The sequence below is a fragment of the Pelodiscus sinensis genome, chromosome 2 (assembly GCF_052426305.1).
Source record: "Pelodiscus sinensis isolate ZL-2025 chromosome 2, ASM5242630v1, whole genome shotgun sequence".
In the NCBI taxonomy this organism is placed as follows: domain Eukaryota; kingdom Metazoa; phylum Chordata; order Testudines; family Trionychidae; genus Pelodiscus; species Pelodiscus sinensis.
In genome coordinates, this window is record NC_143053.1 from 194,243,964 (window position 1) to 194,265,620 (window position 21,657).

The 21,657-nt window shown below is 39.8% G+C and overlaps 1 protein-coding gene across 1 annotated transcript in view; it reads right to left on the reverse strand.

Moving 5' to 3' along the window:
* The window catches only part of KCNH8 (potassium voltage-gated channel subfamily H member 8), a 314,900-nt gene that overhangs the window by 30,483 nt on the left and 262,760 nt on the right, over positions 1 to 21,657 (reverse strand). Inside the window, exons 12-13 of the mRNA XM_006120171.5 lie at positions 9,617 to 9,655; positions 7,488 to 7,846 (exon numbers count right to left, since the gene is read on the reverse strand). Coding sequence (XP_006120233.2) covers positions 7,488 to 7,846; positions 9,617 to 9,655 — 398 coding nt within the window. The remainder of the gene's footprint in view (positions 1 to 7,487; positions 7,847 to 9,616; positions 9,656 to 21,657) is intronic.

Consider the following 21,657-nt stretch of genomic DNA (forward strand, 5'->3'; position numbering starts at 1 on the left):
TGGACCTTCAGACACTGTCTACAGAAACACTCATTTGTGCATACAGACATATTTATGGTAACATATACATGCTCACTTTGTAGAAAAGCATTTGAGATACAAGTGATGAACTTTCTTTCACTTGCACCAGTTTTGCAGCATTTGAGTACAGGCAGTCCCCGGGTTACGTACAAGATAGGGACTGTAGGTTTGTTCTTAAGTTGAATTTGTATGTAAGTCGGAACTGGTACATATTGTAGGGGAAACTCTAGCCAAACATTTCTCCAAAGCTCAGTTTTATTCTCCCACACCTCACTTCTCTCAGTCCTTTATTCTCAAGCTGAGGTGTCTGATGAGAAAAGCCGCTCCACGTCTCCCTGGTCTGCTGGGAGGGGTGCTAGCTTTGCGTCTCCCTGGTCTGCTGGGGGGAAGCAGCTAGTGCGGGGTTGCCTCACCCCGTTTGTAAGTAGGGATCTGATGTAAGTCGGATCCATGTAACCCGGGGACTGCCTGTACTATGGGGCTACTCCCTGATTTACTCCAATGTATGTGATATCTGAATCAGCATAGATGAAGAATGGAAATATTAGAAGCAAAGGTCATTAGTATATAATAGGGAAGTCAAACGATTAAAAAAATTAACCACACAATTAATTGCACTGTTAAAATAAATGGTATTCTATTATTGCTTAAGTATTTTGGATGTTTTCTCCAGTTTCAAATATATTGATTTCCATTACAACAAAGAATACAAAGTGTGAATACAAAGTGTACAGTGCTCACTTTATATTTCTTTTTTATTTCAAATATTTGCACTGTACAAAACAAAAATAGCGTTTTTCAATTCATCTCATACAAGTACTGCAATGCACTCTAATATAAAAGTTGAACTTCCAAATATAGAATAATGTACAAAAGCCTGTATTCCAAAATGAAACAATGTAAAACTTCAGAGCTTAAAAGTCCACGCAGTCCTATTTCTGCAGCCAATCACACAAACCAGCTGAAGGAATTAATACTGCCCATTTATTATTCACAATGTCTGAAAGTGAGAACAGGCTTTCACATGGCATTGTTGTAGTTGGAGTTGCAAGATATTTACATGCCAGATGCGCTAAATATTCATGTTTCAACTACCTTTCTGGAGGACATTAGGGGGCTGGAGCACATGGCCTATGACGAGAAGCTGAGGGATTTGGGCTTGTTTAATCTGCAGAAGAGAAGAGTGAGGGGGGATTTTATAGCAGCTTTCAACTTTCTGAAGGACCTATTTGGTCCTGCCATAGGGGCAGGGGACTGGACTCGATGACCTCTCGAGGTCCCTTCCAGTCCTAGTATTCTATGATTCTAAGTTTCAAAGAGGATGGAGAGAGGCTGTTTTCAGTAGTAACCGATGGCAGAACTAGCAACACTGGTCTCAAATGGGGGAGGTCTAGGTTGGATACTAGGAAAAACTATTTCACTAGAAGGGTGATCAAGTATTGGAATGGGTTACCTAGGGAGGTGGTGGACTCTCCATCCCTGGAGGTTTTTAAGCCTCGGCTTGACGAAGCCCTGGCGGGGATGATTTCGTTGGGATTGGTCCTGCTTTGGGCAGGAGCTGGACTCTATGACCTCCTAAGGTCTCTTCCAGCCCTATGATTCTATAACATGTCTATGTTGACGATGGCTTCTTTCTCAAAATGATCCAAAAAAAGCGGATTGATCCGTATTGATTTTCATCATCTGAGTTAGATGCCTTCAGCAGAAGGTAGATTTTCTTTATTGGTGGTTCAAGTTCCGTAGTTTCAGAATCAAAATATTGCTCTTTGAAAAGCTCTGAAAGCATGCTCCATATCTTGTCCCTCTTAGATTTTGGAAGGTACTTCAGCTTAGTAAACCTTGGGTCCAATGCTGTACCTGTCTTTAGAAATCTCACATTGGTATCTTCTTTGTCAAATCTCCTGTGAAGACTTTCTTAAAACAAACGTACTGGATCATCATCAAATACGTCTATAATATGAAATATATGGCAGAATACAGGTAGAACAGAGTAGTAAGAGAAGTTCAATCATAAATTTAATTAACGCATTATTTTTTAAAAGAGCATCATCAGCATGGAAGCATGTTCTTTGGAATAGTGGCCAAAACATGAAGAGGCATACGGATGTTTAACATATCTGGCATGTAAATACCTTACAATGCCAATTATAAAAGTCCCATATGAATGGCTATTCTCACTTTCCGGAATCAGCATATATAAGCAGCAGTCAGAAATATCTCCTATCAACATAAGACTTGTTTGTTTTAGCAATTGGCAGAACGAGAAATAGGACTGAGTAGACTTGTAGGCTCTCAAGTTTTACATTGTTTTGGTTTTGAGTATAACAAAAAAAAATCCACATTTGCAAGTTCAACTTTCATGATAAAGAGATCGCACTTCAGTACCTGTTTGATGTAAATTGAAAAATACTGTTTGTTCTGTTTAATTTTTATAGTGCATCAATTTGTAATAAAAATAATATAAAGAGAGCACTATATACTTTGTATTCTGTGTTGTAATTGAAATTAACATTGAAAATATAGAAAAACAACAAATATTTAATACATTTCAATTGGCATTGTATTGTTTAACAGTACAATTAATTATGATAGTTTTTTATTGTGATTAATTTTTTGTGTTATTTGCATGAGTTAATTGTTATTGACCACCCTAGTATGTAAATTTGAGTATTTCTTATTTTGATATGTATTTTTGGTAATATATAAAGTATACATCTTTGCCAACTAATGTTTTAAAGTGAACCTAAGTGCTTGTGCTGACAACTGTGGACAAATTACATCCTTACTTTGTCTGTACAACAGGCACAGAACAGCATGCAGAGTAGTACTGACTTCCCTTAACACTGCCTTCCTTCCTCCAAGAGCCTTGACATGGAGGGGTGACGTCTAAAAGATATTTCAGTTTTATGCTCAGCCAATTTTTGACTTCTCTTCTTCCACTATTAATTGTGATAGTGGTTCTGTGATGAGTGGACACCTGTATAACAGAAACTTCACTTTGCTTGGGATAAGGAGCTATTTACTCTGCTCTTCAAATGCAAAAACATAAGGACTGGAGAATGTAAAACAGAGATCAAAAAGGGGTACCCGATAAGTTGAGAGACCTGTTTACTGCAACATACATAGTATAGTCTTTACCTCCTAATTCAGACCTTTGTGCACATGCAAATCTTATGGGCCTGATTGGGACTCTGGGTACAAGGCTCTATATTAGTGCATCTGTTTGCAAAATTCAGACTTCAATTGGAAGTCATTATACTTTACTGTATTGGATACAAAACAGCTATCATCACTGCAGAAGACATGTGTAAGGTTGATAGAAGATGGGGCTCATGAAAAGATGACCTACTCAGGATTATGGCGTTTCCTGCAACTGGAAATTCAGATGATTCATTTGTTTGAATAATCACTACAAAAGCTGAGAAATATGATTTTTGTTTCACTTTTTCAAAGAATAAAGATTTAACTCACATTAAATATCCACTTGCTGTATGTTATTAATGGATTAAAATATTAATATCTTCATTGTATTTAAAGCCCACATGGGAACTAAGGATGGTGAAAAACTATTTAGATATGCATTGAAAATTACAGCAGGTCAATAGTTCACAGTGTTCAGAGAGAGACACGTAAAGATAAAACTTTCTAAAATAACTTAGAATTGTACTTCTCAGGTTTGCAGTCAATTTGTGTGTCTGAAGAAATTGAGAGATTCCTTATATAAAGAGATTCCTTATATGAAGTAGTGTTACTTCATGATTAAAGTTGAACGGGAAAGGTAATGTCAAGAATGAAATCAGTACAGACTTACATGTAGACTTCCAGGAGCCTGGCCTAACTCCCATCATCAGAGAAAAGAATCCCACCAATGATAAGAGGCTTGGGAGCAAACCTTAATTGTTCCTTCTAATGAAGTTATAGAAGGAATTTTTCCAATCTTCTTCATCCCTTTACTGATCACACAAGGAGAATGGGGGGTGAGGAGTCCTGTGGCACCTTATAGACTAACTGAAGTGTAGGAGCATAAGCTTTCGTGGGCAAAGACCCACTTCGTCAGATGCATCCCTCTGATACTCGACAAGGAGATTGATTTTCCTTTAGGAAAATCAAGACTCCCAGAGTCTGGTAGTGTAATCAGTGCACACATTTCTGTATCACTAGTGCACTTTCTTTACTTATACATTTCCTATTAAGTATTGAGGAAGATGAATGCCAGTTTTCTATGACTATGCTGGCCAGACCAGCTGTGAGTATTCTAAATACTATAATAAGCTCATCTGGTAAGTGTTTCCTCAAAAACAAAAAAGGTGTGGTTAATAATTGCTTTGATGGCAGCAAAGCAAATTATTTAAAAAACAAAGAGAAAAAAGTTCTGATGAGGGGCTGGCTCACTATGCACTGGATACCTATGCAGTAGGTTGCAGGACTGAGGAGAATTTATTATTATTCATACATTTTGCTATGTGCTGTGAAATCTAGCTCCACTGAAGTAAGTAGATCCACATCAAATTACATTCACTAAGGACACAGCCCTATGTTCAAAATATACCAATATTAATGTAAAGGGTGAAAATATATAACGCTACCTCAGTTATCCATAAAATGGAGCCACTGTTCAGGGAAGTGGTTATTCACAAATGATTTGATGTTGGCCTAAGTCTGAAACATGTGCACTGCCTAACACTGCAAGCTTGATCACATGTTTGGGTCATAAGGGAATCCTACCCCTCTCCACTAATCTGTAATATGGCCACCCTTGTAGTTTCAGGGTTGCAGAGGCTGTCACTGGAGAAAAAAAGGGCAGGCTCCAGGTAGAATTCTCATTGGCCCAGCTAGAATTCATCTTGGAGATTCCTTGAGTCTGCACATTGAAACCTCCCTGGCCATCAAGGTCATGAGCCTGTCCCCATTCTGCCTTTCTTCAGGTGGAGAACATCTATGCAAACTTCTGGGAGAAAGGAGGACATATATTTCCTGGGCCACATTCTGGCTGGGCCCTATATAGGGATCACAAGAAGCTGAGGTAGTTTCTCATATCGTCTCCTCATTCCTATACTTCTGTCCAAAAGCAAGTCAATATTTAGCCATTGGTTAAGGTTCTAGTTTCATTTTAACACTAACTGGGAAAAACATTGTTCCAGGTTTCTGACTTTCCTTTTTATTTGATCAACATATTCTGATACTGTAAATGTAGTTTGGGTTGGGAAATTAAAAGAGAAAAAGATTTTGGCTGGCAGGGTAATGTGTCTCAAATCATGTATGTTATGGGCCACATTTCCAGCCTAACTATAAATAGGATTCAAACTTTGCATACGCAAAAAAGACATATGGAAATAGTGTGTGTAACAATACTTGTTCAATTTGCTCCCACAAAATTGGAGGACAATGTCTGGCAACGTACGAGTGTCTGACTAGTGGACAATTTTGAACAGGCACCATGAACCAAAACTCATTTTCCACAGGCCATCAAATGGTAATGACTTTCAGTCATATCTGACCTGAGCCATATCAAACAGGTGATTTGCAGTAAAGGTGAAAGACTTTTCCCTGAATCACTTTTGCTAATGTGGAAGCTGTCTTATCATATTCTTCCACAGATATACACAAGGGCTGCGTCTAGACTGGCATGATTTTCTGCATATGCTTTTAATGGAAAAGTTTTTCCATTAAAAGCATTTGCGGAAAAGAGCGTCTAGATTGGCACGGACGCTTTTTGCGCAAAAGCATCCATGCCAATCTAGACGCGGTTTTGCGCAAGAAAGCCCCGATCGCCATTTTCTCAACAGTTTTTAGCTGTCTACACTGGCCCTCTTGCGCAAAAGTATTTGCGCAAGAGGGCTTTTTCCCGAGCGGGAGCAGCATAGTATTTGTGCAAGAACACTGACGATCTAATCTTCTTGCGCAAATTCTAGTGTTCTTGCGCAAATTCAAGCAGCCAGTGTAGACAGCTGGCAAGTTTTTCCGCAAAAGCAGCTGCTTTTGTGGAAAAACTTGCCAGTCTAGATGCAGCCAAGGGGTTTTTTTTTCTCTGCATGAATCTACATGAATTTTGGCTATACAGGCAATCCCCGGGTTACATGGATCTGACTTACATCGGATCCCTACTTACAAACGGGGTGAGGCAAACCCGCACTAGCTGCTTACCCCCAGCAGACCAGGGAGACGCGAAGCTAGCACCCCCCCCTCCAGCAGACCAGGGAGACGCGGAGCGGCTTTTCTCAGCAGACACCTCAGCTTGAGAATAAAGGACTGAGGGAAGTGAGGTGTGGGAGAATAAAACTGAGCTTTGGAGAAATGTTTGGCTAGAGTTTCCCCTACAATATGTACCAGTTCCGACTTACATACAAATTCAACTTAAGAACAAACCTACAGTCCCTATCTTGTACGTAACCCGGGGACTGCCTGTACTGAGTTTACTGAATCAATTTTGACCCAGTTAGACCTATTGTTAGTTTGTGATGCTGAGTCAGTGGATTTCATGTTTACTTTATTGACACCATAGTCCTATGACTAAAGAAATTATTAGATTAGGTTTTATATCATTAGTGGACAAAGAAAACTTTAAAAAATGTACACACTTTAAAATTGCTTGAAGATGTGAATTAAAAACTGCAAACCAAGGCATATGAGGTGCAAATCCCTATGATGATTTATGAGGATCAGGCCCAAAGACTGTAGTTTTTGCCAATAAAAACTTACACTTTCATTGCAATGAATTGGAAATAACTTACATAAATAGCTTTGCCATAAATGAGGTCATTGCACACTAGGACTAATTATACTTTTATACCACCACACACCATTGTGTATTTTGTTTGCCATACATTTTAGTGAAAAGCTGATTTTAAAACTTCAGTTACTTCCAATTCAACCTGTAAAGCCAGGTTGCCATCATAGTGGCTCTGCAAGATATGTATTTTCGTAATTCTGCATATAAGTACATTGATTCTTACAGGTTATGTCTACACAGCAGTGTTATTTCAGAATAATAAAGCGTGCGTCTACAGAGTTGGAGGACTTCTTATACAGAGTCCTGGAGCCCTCATTTCATGGGGAATAAGGAAACTGAAGGAAGACAGTTCTTCCTTCAACTTCCTACTGTGCAGACAGCGCCAAAAGCTGAATTACGCTATTTCGACTTCAGCCACACAATTGACGTAGCTGAAATTGCATAACTTGATTCAACTTTTGCCCTGCTGCGTAGATATGCCCAGAGAGATTAAGGCCAAAATTTTAAATTTGGGTGCCTCTGGTTTACTGAAGACAGTAGCTTATCTAAATATTTCATCTAATTTTTATGTATGCTAACATTTCCCCCAGATGTAACAGCATCTTTAATTTATTAAACAGACATGACATCTTAAAATTTCCCCTGCCAAGGGTTAAATAATATTGAGTAAAACAAGAATTTTACTTAAAAGCAGGGTTATCTGTTGGGGGAAGAAGATAATGTTAATAGCTATTACCTGGGGCTGAGGTCAGGGGGACCGATGGTGTTCAGTGTTGAAAGGTGCAATTTTAGGTTTTTCTCTCTTTTTCTGGAGTAGTAGTGGAGTTCAGTTTCATGTCTGGTTCTTGCAGGGTTTGAACTGCAGACTCTGATAGGTGAGTGAAAGGGCACAGTTCCTGAGGCCAACTGTTTCAAGTTTATCCCTAGATAGCTTTTATTGCTTCCACTTTTCTTCTGTTGGGATGAGGTTGTGCTCCTTGTGTGGATTGGAGAAAGGATGGCACACTCCTCCTCTTCCCCTTCCTCTTCCTCATCCTCGTCTTCCACAATTGATGGGAGTCTCTTGTTTATGCTGCCATTTCCCTTGGGCTCTGTCTAAAATAGTGAATAATTCATATTAATATAAAACATCAAAGCCCAACACAGCAGGGACAGCTGATTTGCTCTGATGATCATACTTCAATAAAGCCAAATCCATTAGAGCTTTACTTTTTCATTAGAACAAATGTTATTTTGGGACCCACCTGTTCTTTCTTTCTTTTTCTCTTCAGTCCCTCAAGTGTATATATTTATATCAAGCCCTGTAGTAACATAGCCCTTGACCTCATTGCAAATGTATTTTGCTACTGTGAAATGTTGTCTGACTGTAGTTCATAAAAGCTACCCACAGTAAATACACTTTCATAGGTTTCTCTGTCTTTTGCAGAGTTATTTCTTAGGTTAATGCTGTCAGACTGTTGGTGCATTAAGGAATGGATGTTCAGTAGGTAACTTATATAAACCTACAGTCCAACAGTACAAGGGCAGTTATAAGGAGCGACACACTTCTTTTAGGACCTGAATTCATCCTGATTCCTCCTCTTAGTCATACTGAGTGGAACCTTACACACTGATCTTACTTCCTTACAGCCAGATCCATGAGCTCCTGCTGAGCCCTATTAATTCACAACAGTGCTGATTAACTTCTGAAGAATTAACACCTCAAAAAACAGAGATGAATCTATTAAAGAATACAAACTGTACAATGGACTGTAGGCACTTGTTATGGGGGCAGAGGGGCCCAATGGACTCAGAAGACCAGCCACTCTACTGCTGGATGACTATGGGCAAATCACATCTCTCTGTGCCTCAGTTTCCACATTTGTAAAGTAGGAATAATGGTATGCCTTTGTAAATCACTTTAATGCATGCTAATGAAAATTACCATGCAAGAGTTATTTGTTATTCATCTATTATTGCTTTCTTTTGTTACTGTTATTTTCTTAGCAACAAAATACATGTTGTAGAGGTCTGCCCAAATGGAGTTGGTTCCTGGTAAGGGTTCTATACTGTTCTTGCAAATTCCACACATTTCAAATAAACGGAATAGCCAAATACAATTGAGCGGAAAAGATATGTTTTCTAAAAACAGTACTGGAACATTTTCAGCACAATTGAGAACAGGAAGTAGCAAAAATCTCATAAAGTAGTCTACTCCCAAGAGTTTTTCAGCCCTATTGTCCATAATCATATCAGTTTGGATAGTTGGAGAAAGATACACATTTTGGGCACACAATCTTTTGAGGTTTCCCATCACTCCTTGTCCTCATATTTTGCTGCATGAGTGTAATTTTGCTCTTTTATTTGCCCTATTAGTTTACTAAGTGACTATTATACAATTATTAACAGCACAGATACCAGATTGAAAAGGTCTAGCTCATTGTATGTCCAAAAAGTCAAGAATATAAAATGTAGTAGAAAAGGGCTGTCTGGCAAGAAGACAATAATGGCCTCAAGAACTATTCTACTATATAGAAGGCAGAGGAGGAAACTGTACAGAACTCAGATATGAGTCCATCTTATTCACTACTGAGAGAGAATTGTATGTAAATTGAACTTTTCATGTCTATCATTTGGACTGAGTAAACATTCAAGGCTGTGGTTTAAAATGAATATGCAGTAATGGAACATTCAAATCCAGCATCTGGATGCTAAAATACCGTTACGAGATACCCACATAATAGCAGTTTTCAGCACTGAAATGCAGGATCCTATTTAAGGATCTTATTCAAAACCCATTAAGGGGTGTGTTTCCATTGACTTAAAAGCCCTACACACTTCTGTTTCAAAGTTAAGCTCATCGTATTTCAAATCAGGCAATCATACCTGAGACAGTGTAGACTTGTTTGATAATCTTGATATTACCTGTGGAGGGGGAAAAAAAGCAGTAGTAGCAAATAAATGAACCTGCACAGGTTTAGCTTCTAAAGGCAATTTTTATATGCTGGAACAGCAAGAAAATCTCATAATAAAACAAACATATATTCCACAAATTAAATTCTAGATGCAGCTAAAGAACCATCTTTGCAACAGACTCTCTCAGGACCACATAGGCAACCAGAAATTATACCTTTCATGTACAAAAAATAGGGAGTTCCTGTAAAATTAACATTTTATGCCAATGTCAGACTTGACCCTGCACTGGATGTGCATGGATGGATCTCTATATAGGAAGGCCCAATAAGTTTGATACAGGAAAAGAGCTCATTCTAGGGTTAGTCCTTAAATGATATAGGAATCTAGAACAGTGGCAGGTAGGTTAGAAAGTCAAACTACCATCTGTGCCTTTGAAAATATCCCCTTTAGACTCCAAAGTAAGTACTGATAACCCAGCATCTCCATTTGAAATCAGAGGGATCTGTAAGCTATACTATTTGCGTGAATATTTACATAAAATCTCTAGATAGTTTCAAAGCTTAAGGGCCAGATTTACAAAGGTATTTAAGGTCTAAAAATGCAGACAGGAGCCTCCGGGGATAACAGAAATGCCTAAGTGAGGAAGGCACCTAAGTCCCATTTACTTTTCATCTTTGTAAATTTGGTCCTCAAGCCCAGATCCTGCAAATTATTTGACATCAATGGGATTTAAGTACCTAAATAATTTAGAGGATGTGACCCAATTCAGAAGCAACTTAGGCACTTAAGACCCCTTGTTTTCATGAGACTTAGGAGCCTAAGAGCCTGAGTAACATAAGCACTTTGCAATATTTTACTTTAGCAGATTCATTTTAATAACCCATTTTTTGTAAATCTTGGTTCTGTTTTGTGATTATATCAGACCGTTTGCAGGTTATAATGCTATTAGGCAAATAGTTTTGTAATTATTCATAAAAATGAAGGCATTATTATTGCCACATAAATGTGCTCATCCCCAATGCTTAATTTGGTCTGAGCAGTAAACCTATTCCACAGCTGCCTAACCATCAGCGTGTGGATTAATCAGACACATTGCTTACATAAACTTAGCAGTAATTCTCCATCCACTGACAAGTAGAACTACCAGAATAATTAAACTGTGTACATAAAGCAGAAATATGGCTGTGTTCCTCCTATGTCAGCCAGAGAAAATGTCAGGCAGCCCTAACTAGAACCATGATATGCTCAGATGTTAACCCTCTCTGCTCTGATCGTAATCAATGTCAGCTGAAGGAACTCAGCACCTGGGCCTTAGATAGTTTCTAGCAATAGAGGCATTCAGTATGATAAATACTGCAGTTTGTAAAGGGTCAGTTGAATGTGATACTAGAGTCCTGACTTGCATGCACACAGGTGCCCAAACACATGTTAATTAGATTACTATTAGTTATTAATTAAATTAATATAGTTATGAATAGTTCCTGGGGCTTTGAGCCCTTTAGATGCTACTTTTGTATAAATGTTAAATATATATTAGTATATTAATAGCTACAAAACCAGTCACATGAATTATCAGGAATATGAAAATATTAATTTGCCAGCCAGAATCCTGCTTGGGTTTTATCAAGGGGGGAGGAGACAGAGTGTGTGCATGTGTGCATGCATGCACGCGCACACACACATACACACACACGCGTTGTTAAATCTTTCTCCGCTTTTGAGTTTTCTTCCCTGAGTCTAAAGAAGCGTTGCATGTTCAGCCTGGAACATCAGGAAATACAGAATGCTGCATGAAATGGCTTTAGATGGTACATATGCTTTCCCATAGCCTTGCAGGAATTGCATGCATTTGGCTGGGCTGCAGGGGCTAAACAGCATTTCCCCTGCAAGGGCTACACCTGTCTGCCAGGGATTAATGCTGTGCCTATAATGAGTGCATTGAGCCTTTCTTCTCTACCACTCTCACTGCACCCTGCTGGTATTTTGCTTTTGTGGAGCTGCCTGAGGGAGGAGGCATCAGCAGTAGCAGCCAGCTGCTTTAGGGCATTGCTAGTGGGGAAAGGGAAAGTGGGGGGGGGGGGGGGGAGGGACCAGATGTATAAAGGGACTCACTGGGGAAAGGCGGCTCAAGGGAGGGAACTGTCCCACATCCTCTCCTCCTATCAGTTCCCCTTATTCTTGCCATACAGCCTGTTTCCTCTTTTGCTTCCGGCCCCACAGGTGGGCAGTTTTAGTTAGACTGGAATGGCACAATTGGATAAGTTATATGCCCAGAAATAAGCCGTTTCACTGAAACATGACAACGTAAAGACTATTGAAATTGCATCTCTAGTATTCTGAACCTTCATTCATAACTGACAAACACAAATATTGTGCCCACATCACAGAAAGGTGAGGCCTGAGCTCACTGGCTTTGATAGAAATGATATTCAATGGTTATACATGTTTGGGAACTTCTCACTTAGTAGATGGATCTGAAGATGGGCACAAGAAGAAGAGGCCGTTTAAATCTCTTCTGCTTCCAATGAGACTCCTCTCCAAAAAAAAATAGTTTTCAGCAAGAAAAAGAACAGAAATATATAAGGGTATAAACAAAGCCTTTTAAGAGCAGGAAATTTAAAAACTGCAGTATCCGAATAACAAGGTTTCATCTTCCTGCATTTGACTGCATACACTTTAGTGCCAGAGGAATTAATTATTGGAGGACCTGAGGAACTGGCCTACTTTTGAGTCATCTAAAGATTTTTTGCTTTAGGATAAAATACAGACTTCCTTAAATGCACAGGTTTTTTGGCTTCCATGAAAAGAAAGAGGACATCAATTCTATATAGTGCTCACTGTGATTAAAAGATAAGTACAGGTTGAACCTCTGGCACTGTCTGATCTGGTAACATCCGTGGTCTGGCATGATTTTAGTTAGTTAAATGTTCACTTATCATGGGTGTGGCCATATTTCCCATGGTCCCATAAGGTTTGTTTACAGCCACCAGTCTTGGCCCTCAGTGTTCTGTGCTGTTATTTAGCTCTAATTTATCCCTGAATGTCTTCTAAGAGCCCAGTAAACAATGGAAGTGTTGGTAATGCTGCTAGACAATATTGACCTCCCATAGTTTGGCAAATTCTCTAGGTTGGCACTGGGCAGGTCCCCAGGGTTCCAGACTACAGAGGTTCAACCTGTATACAACACAGTAACTGATTTCCAACACAGTAACTGATTTCCAGTCACCGATGACAGACTAAGTGCCAACATCAGAACCAAACCAGTTAGATGTTCTTTTCCTAGGGTTCCTAAATATCTTAATGTATACATTTTGGAATTTGGTACACAGTATTCAACAGTTGTATTTTTGTATATCAATGTTCACTGAAATTAAAGTTAAGATTTTGTCATGGTTATTTTTAAGAAAAGTCATGGAGTGGTTGTGGATAATATTTAATAATTCAAAGAAGCCCAAGTCGCACTGCCTGGGCCCTGGACAGCCTGAGCCCCACAACCTAGGGCTCATCCCACTACCTAGGAACTGATAGCCCAAGCTTCCTGCCCGCCCCCCCTGTCAAGGCTGAAGTCACAGAAATCACCAAAAGTCATGGAGTCTGTGACCTTTATGACAAACTTATATCCTTATAATGCCAAGAATGATACTTCCACATCAGTAAAAAAAAAAAAAAGCTGATTATTCAATACAAATTCTAGATGTTTTAATTAACTGGAGGTGATTTTTTTTCTGGACTGAGGTTCTAAAATGGTAACAACCCCTTCTCCACCCATAGGGATGGTACTTGATCCTGCTGTGAGGGCAAGGGACTGGACTCTCAAGGTCCCTTCCAGTTCTATGAGATGGTATATCTCCATATATTATATTAGCCCACGTTGAAGATACAGTAAAACTCCATTAGTCCGGCATCCAATGCTCCGGGACTCCTGATGGTCCGGCACCATCAGAAACCCAGAAGTGCTGGGGCAGCCGGACAGGCTTCCCCCATTCAGCTGCTGCTGAAACTGACCAGCAGCTGAATCGGGGAAGCCGGGAGCAGAGCAGCTGGGGTACTGCCCGGTTGGTCCCATAGCGCTGCCCCTTGGGGCTGCGGGACCAACCCGGCAGCACTCGAGCTGCTCTGTCCCAGGCGTCCCCAAGAGCAACTGGAGTTCTGCTGGGTTGGTGCGGTAGCGCCGCCCCTCGGCGCTGCGGGACCAACCTGGCAGCACCCCAGCTGCTCTATTGCAGGCATCCACGATTCAGCTGCTGCTGAAACTGACCAGCAGCGGCTGAATCAGGGACGCCTGGGGCAGAGCCGGACTATTGTAAGGGGGGGCTATGAGGGGTCTGGGGTGGCATCCCCTCCAACCCCACTCCAGATCCCTCATAGCCCCCCTTCTGATAGTCCGGCATATTTGATAATCCGCCCCCCCCCCCCGGGTCCTAAAGGTGCTGGATTATCGGAAGTTTACTGTACTTGGTCAATCATCTATGGGGATTTTCAGGTATAAACCAGTGAAAATATGTAATTTGTTCAAGAGGGATTTAAAATCACATTTTGGAGAAAGAATTAATTTAGAAGCACAGCCACTGTCCAAATTTTAGGGATAATGAGCATTGAGTATGTAGATAAGCATTGGCTGGACTTGAAAGGGTTTGATGGATAATGTTTTTCTCTGGTTTGGAGGTTCCATATTCTTCATAGCAGGGCTTGAGTTGCACATAGATTTACTGAGTTCTTTGTAAATCTGAGTTCCTAGAATATATTAATAATGTTTTGCATATTAGGGAACAAAAGGCTGAAGTGCTGTGTCAGAAAAGGATTTGGAAACACAAATGGGAATATTAATATGCTTAATACTAAGTAGTACATAAAACTGTTTAGAATGTTGGCAATATGTAAAAATATAGATCAAATGCCATATGTTCAGTTTGTAGAGGGTTTATTGTCTGGTAATGGAAAATATACGAGCACATAACAAGGGATTACCATATCGTTGAAAAGCTTAATGCCTCACACATGTTCATCCTCCTCAGTTTTTCTTAATCAGGAAGTTCCTCAATGAAATAGAATAAATCCCTTAAATCACAGCTCATTGACAGAAATACATGCCACAGGAGGTCTTAGGCTAGCTATAATTGTAACTGTAACTATATTCCATAATTTAAAAGAATATTTTCATTGGCATTTGGAAGTGTCTCCTATCCCAATATTTTCTGTATTTTAATTTTTTTAGTTCACCAGCTCGCTCGCTCTCACACTCTTGCAGCCTTCACTCTCAACTCTTTTACACTGCCTCTGGCTGAATGGAGAATAAATGAATTTCCCAGAAACTGATGTTCTCAGCACTCTCTAGGTTTGTACAGTATGCTGTGTAAACAGCAAGAGCTAAGCGAATAATCTATAATGAGCGCCTTATGCTAGGAGTTTAGATGCTGATTGTGAATTGTCCACAAGCAACATAAAACTTCCTCTCATTAATTCATTATTCAAAATTATTGCTGGAATGACACTGACAAATAATCCTGAATCTATTGATCTTGTGTGAGTATTTAAAATGTGAGTCATGTTGGTTAGTTTTTATTTGCCATGTAGGTCACAGAGTTTCTTTTCTCTTTCTAAAAGGGAAGGCTTTATCGAAAGATGCTGTAAACCTCAAAAAATGAGCTTTACAGGATCTTGTGAAAAAGGCTTCTATTTTTGAAAGAACCATGTCTAGACTGCAGTTTTACTTTCAAAAATAGCACTTTTTCAAAAGAGCGCCATGATGTGATTATGCAAATGAAGTGCGGGAAATTCAAATCCCGGCTTCATTTGCCATTTCAAAGTGCCTAATTTACATCCCTCTGTTGAAAGAGGGAAGTAGTCTAAACACACCCAAACTGTGCAGATTTCACAAGGGAAACAAGCATTTCTCAAATTGAGGGTGCTGACCCAAAAGAGGTTTGTTGGGGAATTGCAAGATTATTTTAGGGGGATGTGGTATTGCTACCCTTACTTCTGTGTTGCCTTCAGAGCTAGGTGGCTGGAGTGTGGGGGTACTATTCCCCCTCTCCACACACACACAACTTTTTTGGCGGGGGAGTCAAGAGCCCCACAATGATAACACAGTGACATTTCATATTTAAATAGCTAAAATAATGAAATGTTTGATATTTAAAATGATGAATTGACCATGAAATATACCAAACTCAAGTGTGAATTTGGCAGGGCCCTACTTGCAAGAAATGCTTAGTGCCTACATGAGCACCCTTGGAAGTTTAAAGATGAGAATACCATTCCTTCTCCACTTTATCTATGCCACACACAAAAATGGCTCTAAAAGCCTTATGTCCACCTGGGGCAGGATCCCCCCAGTGTAGGAACTATAGAAGTCAGCTGCAAGGTGGTTGTTTGAGGATCCCATCACTAGTGTTGCCAGTTTTGGCTGGCTCTATTCCTGAAGGTTTCATCCCATGACAATCTTTAAGTCCAGGAGCGTTGGCAACCCTACACAGAAACCCTGCAATAAGGGGCAGATAAAGGCTAACTTTTTGTGTCTGTGCATTTCAGGGCAGAGCTGCTACACAGAAGGTTGCAGAGATTCTAGGAAGTGTTGCACCCCACAGGACAGCCCAGTGAGTCTGCCATAGACAGCCCTGAGAGACTAAGTTAAGCTGGTTACTCCCGCCCCCAAACTGGCCCACGATCAGGAGGGTACAAAGGTGGCTTAAAGCTGCTATGGCTGGTGTGGGGCTTCTATGTAATAATGTAGGAAAGCTGATATGTAACTTAAAAATACTATGGGCAATGTGGTCAGTGGGGAAAAGCTATGGCCTAACTCCATGGGTTTATTAGACTTCCCTGTATGCATTTATGATCTAGCTTAATGAGCAGCTTTTGCAAGACACAAAAAATCACACACACAAAAAATCACACTGGATCTTGATAAATGATGTCCCAACAACCATTTTGGGGACAATTATAGTAAAATGGCCTATTTGTAATCTCCAGCATGAGGTAACACAGCTGTTTTGTCATTGCTGGGAACCAAGGGATCAAAGGGGCACAAAACAAAAGGGCTCGCTGCACAGAGAGGTGTGAGGAGAGTTGTCAGTGAGCTGTGAGACAGACACAGAGATAGGTCCTGTAGAAATGAGGGAGGATGTTTGGGTGCTCCCTGCCTTCCAGAGGTTGAGTAGCCTTAGGAAGAGGAAGCATCTGCAGAGTCCAGTTTTCTTGTTTAAAGATGTTTTCTCTGAAACATTTTGCTCTAAATAAATAACACTTTTCTTTGAGAAGACTATTGGGTCACTGCTCCTGGAGGGCACAGAACAGCAGGTACTGGACAGACACCAGGCTCCTGAGGGAATCATGGTTATCAAGTCGGGATGGCAGCCCAAGGCCTGGTCTGAGAATGGGAGAATCATGTGATTGCAAGCAAGACTGGCAACTGCCAAAGACCTGAGCGGGGATACACTTGACAGGATTGTAGCACAGGCCTGGCCTGAAACAAGTAATTAATGCATAGAGGGAAGCCTCATTTTCTGGATGATCAAATAAGGCACATAAATGAATCACCAGGTTGAACACAGAATGTTTGTGCTAAATAAGGTAAGTAAATATGTCAGTGGGCTAAGATGACAATGTCTGTGTCAGCTAATGTAAGAGGGAGAACACATAGGGAACTATTTATTATGAACAAAATAACAATAAGTTAGGAATGTGTGTGTGGACAGTCCATGTCGCAGAGTAATTGGCTCCTGCAAAGTAATGAAGCTAATTGAAAAATGTGTGATGCAATATATAGTAAATACACGGAGATGTATAAAAGGAAGAAGATTTCAATGTAACTCTGGTGTTATGGTGTACCCTGCAGCCATCCCTACTGTCTTTGTGTCCGATCTGCTCAGTGTAGCACTACTGTACACCAAATAAAGATGCCTGAGTGACAAAGGTTGGAGTAGAACTGAGTTTTTGGAAAGCCAAGCAGAAAGAGGTCTTAGAGGGAACAAAGACCCACAAAGACCAGAAGGGGTCAGATATACCATTAGCTAACCCTCACCATAGCCCCTTTTCTCTGGGAGTACACATTTTGTGTTATGCCTCTCAGAGGTACAGTGCATAATCTCATTCTAAGGGCACGTCTACACAGCAGGGCTAAATCCAAAATAAGCTACGTAACTTGAGCTACATCAATTGCATAGATTAAGTCAAAGTAGTTTATTTCGGCTTTTGGCGCTATCTACAGAGCAGTAAGTCTGAGAAAGAGCACTCTTCCTCTGACTTCCCTTAATCCTTGTAAAATAAGGGTTACAGGAATTAAAGTAAGTAGTCCTCCAGCTGGACATTATTTTGACATTATGTCAAAATAACTGCTTGTGTGTAGACATGGACTATGTGTTTTCGGAATAACGTTGGTTATTCTGAAATAACACTGCTGTGTAGACATACTCTAAATGGGCCAAACACAGGATTAACTGAGTGGAATTTAATGGCCTGGGATATAGAGGTCAGACTAGATGATCTAATGCTCCCTTCTGGTCTAAAACTTTACGAACTCACCTATACCATTTTTTAATTCTTAAGTACTTGGTTCTTTCATGGACTTCTATATAGCATGGAATCTGAATCAATAAAGAATTTTCCAAGTTGTACAAAAATGAAATGCTTATATAAGCAATTGCGTTAAGCCAAGAGTATACATGCAGGGCTGAACTTTATACTGAACTCTAAAAGAGTAACCATACAGCATAGATAGGACCCATAGAATGCTGGGTACTACAGCTGTACTTCATTGAAGAAGACTGGCAACAGGCTAGTGAAAGTTCGAGAAATGCTACTTTTATTTTCCCCTATTTGAGACAAGAATGGGTATGATAATCTGTATTAATGGCAGCTCTGAATACTGGCAGAGTTCAGCCCTTAGTCTTCAAAGGGCTACTGAAAAACAAATCACGATCACATTTGCATATACTAGAAAATATTAAATTTGCAAATTAACCTTTTTATTGATTAGACACAAAAATGACTGTGGTCTGAAAATTCTGTAGGTTTTAGAAACCCCCTCACTCCTATAAAGGTGTGGGAATACAAAGCTTGTTAATAATCTATATGGGACTTCTCCCAGCCCTGAATTTTATCATCTTCTGGGTCCCCTACCATAACTGTTGATCCCTGTAGGATTATAGGGTTTCATTGCCCCTAGATTATATCTGATCATACACACACTACAGTTCATACCTGCTTTGGGACTTCCTCAGACTCAATGCAATGCCACTCACCTTATTTTTCTTTACTATCAATTTGGAAGAGTGCTTGTGAATTTTGCCTGAAACAAATGGGAAATGAGGAAGAAATTTGGGAACAGACACTAAACTTATCTTGCCTGTTGCTAGATCGTAACAGAGACATTGATGTGAATAGCTCTGTAAAAATTGAAAGCAAAGGCAAGAGAAATGTATTCAATCAGGAGCCATTACAATATTATTAGTGTTGGCATTGCCCCAGACCAGTGATTTCATGACATAAAGCTTCTTTGGAAGACTGATCCAGCAGAGACAGATCCAGCAATAGGTCTTGAGCATATTTAATGTATTACACTAGCTGTGCAAGAAGCAGTTTGGTTAATAACCAAATTCCCCATGTGGGCCTGGACCATTAAACATGATTACCAAAGCAAGCATAACAAAAACAATATATTCAGAACAGGGCAGCAGAACAGAAAATGGTGAGTTGAAGATAAGAATCGATAATTCCTAGCAAGTGTACTATATGATAAAATGCAGCCATTCTATGCCAGCATTCTATAGCTATTCTGTGAATGATAGCTTTTAGGAGGGATATCATATTGCCAAATTTCAACCTGAGTGATTAGAGTTCACATACCTAAATTCATTCTGTAGTTTAAATGGGCAAAGTTCACTCCCCTTTATCTCTTTCCCACGCCAGCACTCAATATGGAATTTGGTAAAAGATTTCAGTAAGCACCTTTAGATTTTGCAACAAAATATATGTAACTACCATCATTTTGGAAATTTTTAGTACAGGGTAGAAAAACACCTGTCAGGGACAGTCCAGGTATATTTAATCCTTCCTTAACATGGGGGCTAAACTCCATGACTTTTCTTAGATCCCTTCTAGCCTTGCATTCTTATGAGTCTATCAGCAGAGAAGCAAGATGGCAGTTTACACCCTTTTTTGGGCAGGCAATGTTCACACTAATGCTCAGCTAAATAGTAAATAAACTAGAACATTTTTTACGTTACACTTCGCATTTGCTTCTTTTTGTTTTTTAGATCATGTAAGAAGTCTCATAAAAAGTGGAAACTAGGTCAACTTATAAAGGATGAATATAATCAAACAATACAAGTAAGTAGGGGCAAGATTAGAATGGTGAAGGCACAAAATGCGCTCAATCTTGCTAGAGACAAAGGGTAACAAGAAGACATTATACAAATGCATTAGAAGAAAGAGGAAGACCAAGGACAGAGTAGGCCCATTTCTCAGTGAAGAGGGAGAAACAATAACAGAAAATGTGGAAATGGCACAAGTGCTTAATGACCTCTGTTTGGTTTTTACCAAGAAGTTTGATGGTGATGGGATGCCTAACATAGTGAATGCTAGTGGAAATGGGGTAGGTTTAGAAGTTAAAATAATAATAAAAAAAGTTAAAATTACAGTAAAACTCCAATAGTCTGGCATCCAATTGTATGGCACTCCCAATAGTCTGGCATCAAAATGGCAAGAACCTAGTGAGTGAGCTTCAGCAAAAAATGAGTCACAAGGCAGCAGCGGCAGCAGCTGAACAGAGTGAAACCAGATGGGACTTAGTCAGTCTGCCACTGGCATTGTGTGACACTGGACAGTGCTTGTGCTACAATAAAAAGGGTTTAAAACACTTTATAGCCATCTTATAGTACCTCCTGATAGTCTGGAATATCCAATAATCCGGCACCACCGAGGTCCCAAAGCTTCCAAATTTTTGGAAGTCTACTGTACTTAGAAAAGTTAGATGTCTTCAAGTCACCAGTGCCTGATGAAATGCATCCTAGAATACTCAGGTGAGTTGATAGAGGAGGTATCTGAGTTTTTAGATCTTTGAAAAATCTTTCATGATGTTTGAAAAATCATGCAAGTTGGGAGAGATTAAAAAAAGACTGGAAAAGGGCAACTATAGTGCTCATGTATAGAAAGGGAAACAACAATCACCTTGGAAACTACAAATCAGTCAGTTTAACTTCTGTGACAGAAGAAAATGAAGCAAGTAATTAAGGAATTCATCTGCAAACATCTTAGAGATTATAAGGTGATAGGTAACAGCCATCATGGATTTGTCAAACCACTCAGATAGCTTTCTTTGATAGGATAACAAGTCTTGTGTGTAAGGGAGAAGCAGTTGACATGGTATACCTGGACTTTAGTAAAGCATTTGATACAGTCTCTCATTACCTTCATATCAATGAACTAGGGAAATACAAATAGATGGGGCTACTATAATGTGGGTGCATAACTGGCTGGATAACCTTTCTTAGGGAGTAGTTATTAATGGTTCACAGTCATGCTGGAAGGGGTTCCTCAGGGGTCTGTCTTGGGACCAGTTCTGTTCAATATCTTCATCAACGATTTAGATGATGGAATAGGAAAGTCTGATTATTAAGTTTGCAGTTGATACCAAAGTGAGAGGGTTTCAAGTGCTTTGGAGGATAGGGTCATAATTCAAAATGATCGGGACAAACTAGAGAAACGGTCTGAGGTAAATAGGATGAATTTTAATAAGGACAAATGCAAAGTACTCCACTTAAGAAGGAACAATCAGTTGCACAAATACAGAATGGGAAATGACTGTCTAGGAAGGAGCACTGCAGAAAGGGATCTAGGGGTCATAGTGGACCACAGGCTAAATATGAGTCAAGAGTGTGACAATGCTGCAAAAAAAATCAAACATGATTCTGGGATGCATTAACAGGAGTGTTGCGAGCAAGACGTGAGAAGTCATTCTTCCGCTCTACTCTACACTGATTAGGCCTCAGTCGGAGTATTGTGTCCAATTC